At 30.2% G+C, this 4,699-nt stretch overlaps 1 protein-coding gene across 1 annotated transcript; it reads left to right on the top strand.

Annotated features, from left to right (window-relative positions):
• Window positions 1–556: 556 nt before the first annotated feature.
• LOC105771440 (transcription factor HHO5) lies at window positions 557–3,262 on the top strand. Its single transcript, XM_012592913.2, has 5 exons — window positions 557–830; window positions 939–1,192; window positions 2,241–2,427; window positions 2,658–2,734; window positions 2,948–3,262. Exons 1-5 carry the CDS (start codon window positions 611–613, stop codon window positions 3,062–3,064), a joined length of 855 nt encoding a protein of 284 aa, XP_012448367.1. The 5' UTR covers window positions 557–610; the 3' UTR covers window positions 3,065–3,262.
• Window positions 3,263–4,699: the final 1,437 nt, after the last annotated feature.

The raw sequence follows: 4,699 nt of genomic DNA, 5'->3' as shown, positions 1-4,699 counted from the left end.
TATTTCCTTAGAGCGAGTTTGGGTGGGCGGTGTGTTTATCTACAGTTAGCATAAAAATAGCAATGACGACAAGATTAGATACTATAACGATATTGTAGCGTGAGACAAAAAAAATAAACTATACGCACAGCACCACACCCAATCTCCCATCCAAATCTACCCTTAATTTCCCACTTTCCTTATTCGCTTTTTATAATATTTTATTTATATATTTTTCTCACATACTTAAGATTGACAATCCAAAAATAAATAAATAAATATACTAAAAAAAAGCATCAACCATTTAAGTGACAGATTCTGATATAAGATGTAATGTAGATAGTTGAGTTGTCAAACATGGATAGTGGTGCTCAACAAATGGACCCAAAAGTTAAAATTTATGAGAATCTGGTATTAGGTCATTGAAGTTTTAGTAGAATTCACTCATTTTTTTCCATTTCAAGGTGAAAAAGAGTTAATGCATGTTATGTAATCAACTTTGTCTTTTAGGATAAGACTGGATTCTGGGTTTCATAATTTCTTCTATAAATTTCCAAGTTTGAGCAACAAGAAAAATACAACACAAAAGAAAAGAAAAAGAGAGGAAAAGAAAAGAAAAGAAAAGAAAAAAATGGCTTCATCAAGCAATTCTCTTGGGCTGAAACTGAGTCTTAAACCAACTTATGTGCCCAAAACCATCACTGATCTCATGAAAGATCTCCTAAATATCGAGAATGAAACTGATAAGTTAGCTGTGTTGAGCGATTATATCAGTCAACATGAAGAAGAACTCAACAGCATTGCTGCTTTGAGAGGTCAACTTCCTCAATGCATGCTGCTGTTAATGGAGGGTGAGACTGCTTAACACCCTTTTTTTCTTCTTTTTTAAGTTTTGTTTTCATTTTTTTTTATGAGAAATGTTATGATTGATTGACAACTCTTTTTTGATTTGGTTGAAGCACTCGGAACACTGAGACAGGAGTTTCTGAAGATAAAAAATGGGATGGTAGCTGGTAAAGAAGGTGATAATATTGATATGGTTTTGAAGGAGAATTCTGGAATGAAGAGGAAACGTTGTGAAAAAATGCTAGAAGCTGAACAAGTTCCAAACCTAAAGTGTGATTTCAAAGGCAAGGGTGTGATGATGAACTCATCTCCTCCTCATCACCCATCCAACCATAAGCACCCCAAAGCATTCAGAGACTTTGTTCAGGTAATTTACCTCTTACCATACCATACCATACCATACCATACCACCACCATTTTAATTTTTTTTACTTCTTTCTTTTGGATTTTTTTAAAAGATATTACGGATTTTAAGTTTTTTTAGTCTCAGATTCCTGTGATGTCAGTAGGAATTGCGATGGATGGAGGACTTGTTTTTAACCTTAACCCTAAATCTATTTTGAAAACAAAACCTTAAATCTAGATTTTTTTTCACTACTAATATCTGCATTCGAATCCAAACTCAAACTCGAACTAGACCCCAAAATGAAAAATTTCCACCGACTCCCCCCTAAAATGGAAAATTATTAATTAGACCTTTTAGAAATTTTTAAAATTTTAAATTAGTAAATATAAAATTACATTTTGACCCCCTAAAATTTCATTTCAACCCCCTAAAAAAATATTTTCTGGCTTCGCCTACCACCGACCCCAAATCATTTGACCTCTAAACCTTTGTTTCCAAAAATCCATTAACCCAACCAGGCGATAAAATCGAGGTAAAACTAAAATATATCAGAAGCGTTACTTTAAAACTACTTTTAACTCAAAATGGTGAATTTTTATTTAAAACCAAATCCGAACACTTCTAAGAGAATAACGTAACCGCCATTTTCAATAATAAAAGAAAAAAAAACCGATGCGCCGACTTGGATTGGTGAAATTGACGAAATTCTATACACTGCACTCCAAAACAACAAATATAACATGTGCATACTAAAATTTCGTATTGATATAATACGAAATTTTAGTATGCATTTTCTCCTGAGCATACAGCAGAAGTGCTTGCTGAATTGTATCTAAACCATTCATCAAACTTTCAATAAAAAAAACCCTACCCACTCCGAACCTAATTTAAAAGGAAAAAGCAGTTCTAGGGTTGAGTCAAACCCTAACATATTCAACTTATATTGTTAATCTTAGATATCACCTTCTAAAGATCGCCGCATCCGCATGAACCAACTGAGATAAATCTCATATATATATTTATGGATATCTTATATTAAAATGATATATATCGTTTAAATCGTACACAGGCCCCAAATCAGAATCCGAACAGCAATGGTGGAGGTGGGTTGAACCTGAGGGCTGATAATCGAACCCTTCTGAATTATAAGCACAAGCCACTGACTCAACCAATTTGGAAGAACAACAGGCGATCTTGGTCGCCCCAGCTTCATGCAAGGTTTGTGGAGACCTTGCATATCCTTGGAGGCATGTATGGTACGTACAACCCTCTAAATCATTACCTTTTTCCAACTTTTATCGAGTATTTTATCACCAAATTGATCTTTAAAGTGGGTTATTAATCTTTGGTTCATGGATATAAATTTTAAACTAGGTATATATATCTGCTTAAAACCCCTTTAAATATGTATTTGAAAAAAAAAAAACTAGAGATTTATTATGTTATAATTGATTAATTTTGTAACACTGATAATGTTTTTGGGCAGAGGCGACTCCTAAGCAAATCAGAGAGATGATGAACGTTGATGGCCTCACTAATGATCAAGTGAAGAGCCACCTTCAGGTTGATTTCCAAACCTATTTTATATATACACTAAGGTTCCATAAAATTGATAAATCATTTTTTGCTATTCAGGATTTGGATGGATGTTGAATATATATATGTGTGTTTTTATTCTTGCTATTCGCGATTATATTTGACTCTTTAATATACCATAAATTTAAAAATTATATTTTCATATCAATAGTTTTTAATGGGGGTTGTGTTTGGTTGCAGAAATATCGACTTCACAGCCGCAAGCAGCAGGAGGGTTGCGCACAGCAGGTGGCGAAAGGTGAAGATCCATGGGACCCAGATAGGGATGGCGGTGAGCCTATGGCACCGGCAAACTAAGCTGCATGCAGGCTATCTTATAAGGAGTACTCTTATTTTGGTTTTAATTAATGGAGTGTTGAAGAACTTTTTGTGTTTTAGTTTTACAGACATTATAGAGCATGGTTAGATGTTCATAAACTCTTATGGTGTGAAGAACTTATGAGTACTCCTTGGGTTTAAATAAATGTTTTTGCTATATTGCAAACTTTATCAATATCTATTGTGGGAAATGGGAATTATTATAATTTCTTCTTAAAGATGTTAGATTATGTGATGTTCAGTAACTTCTTTTAGAAGAAAGCAATGGTAGCTTTGTTTGAGTTCATAGTTTTCAAATTATGAAGTTTTTTTTTTTATATATATAAAGGGTGGTTTAAGCTATTTTATTTAAATATATTATATAAAAACTTTAAAAATTAAAAGTATTTTGAAAATATTTATTTATTGTTTTTTTAAAAAAACATGAGTTTTAAATATTTTTAAATGAAAGGAAGATTAAATAAAAGAAAACAGATTTAGTCCTAGTTTGTCAACACTTTGACTTCTTTTTAGATTGTTTTCTTTGGCTCCAAGAAACAAGATAAGGCTGTGTTTTCTTTTTCGAAAACAAAAAGAGACCATGTTTTCTTCTTTGATTTTCTTTCTTTATAAGTAATTTAGTTTCCCACAAAAATCATTTTTTATTTTTACACAAAATATAATGCAAATAAAAATTATTAGCATCCATTAAATAAGTTGAATTGAACAACCGAATAGATTATGTAAGCCAATTCCTATTAAAATGACTCAATCTAATTTTAAAATCAGTTTTAAGAAATTTAGAAATTTAGGTTTTGTTTGGTTTTCAAAATATTTTTATTTTTTATTTTAAAATTAAAAAACCCTTTGGTAAATAAAAACAAAATATTAAAACATATTTAGTTAGTATTTTAGTGAAAGTAATGAAAACAACTCTTTATTGTTTTCTAATTTTCACATAATTTTATTTTTAAAAATTTCAACGTTAATTTTCTTTAATTGTTTTCCATTTTTCAAGAAAATGAAACAAAAAATGGCTTTTGTTTACTGAAATAAAATGAAGCCTTAACTTTACAAATTAATATGTTAGGTTTAATTATGAAAATCATCTATTTATTTTATGGAAATTGAAAAGTTAATATATCTACTTTAATTTGCTAGAATTTAGTTTTGGAAATTAAGAAGTTAGAACTTTTAACTTTGACTAATTAATATTAGGTTTAATTATGAATATCATCTCTCTACTTTATGAAAATTCATTTAGGCCATTTGCTTTAATTTGTTAGAATTTAGTCCTTATACTTTATAAAATGTCTAATTGTTGATAAACAAATGAACTTAAATAGTTGACTTTTGTCACTTTGTTGCATAGAAATTGTTGAATGGTTTATTTTTGTTAATTCTTTGCATATAAATTGCAAAACTGCTAGGGAAAAGCCACAAATGTTATTTAAGAGGGGCGAGATAAAATTATAAAATTTTGATGTAGCTAAAGTTAAAATTTTTAGTTTTAAAAAGGGTTTAAATTATGTTTTTGGAGGATAAAAAATGCATTATTTTAATTTATCTAAGAGCTAAGAGGCTTAAATTAAATTATTCGTGATTTGGGAAGGGCTAAAAGGAAATTTTCTCATT

This window comes from Gossypium raimondii, chromosome 7, assembly GCF_025698545.1.
Source record: "Gossypium raimondii isolate GPD5lz chromosome 7, ASM2569854v1, whole genome shotgun sequence".
NCBI lineage: Eukaryota > Viridiplantae > Streptophyta > Magnoliopsida > Malvales > Malvaceae > Gossypium > Gossypium raimondii.
This window is presented reverse-complemented; position numbering and strand designations above follow the sequence as displayed.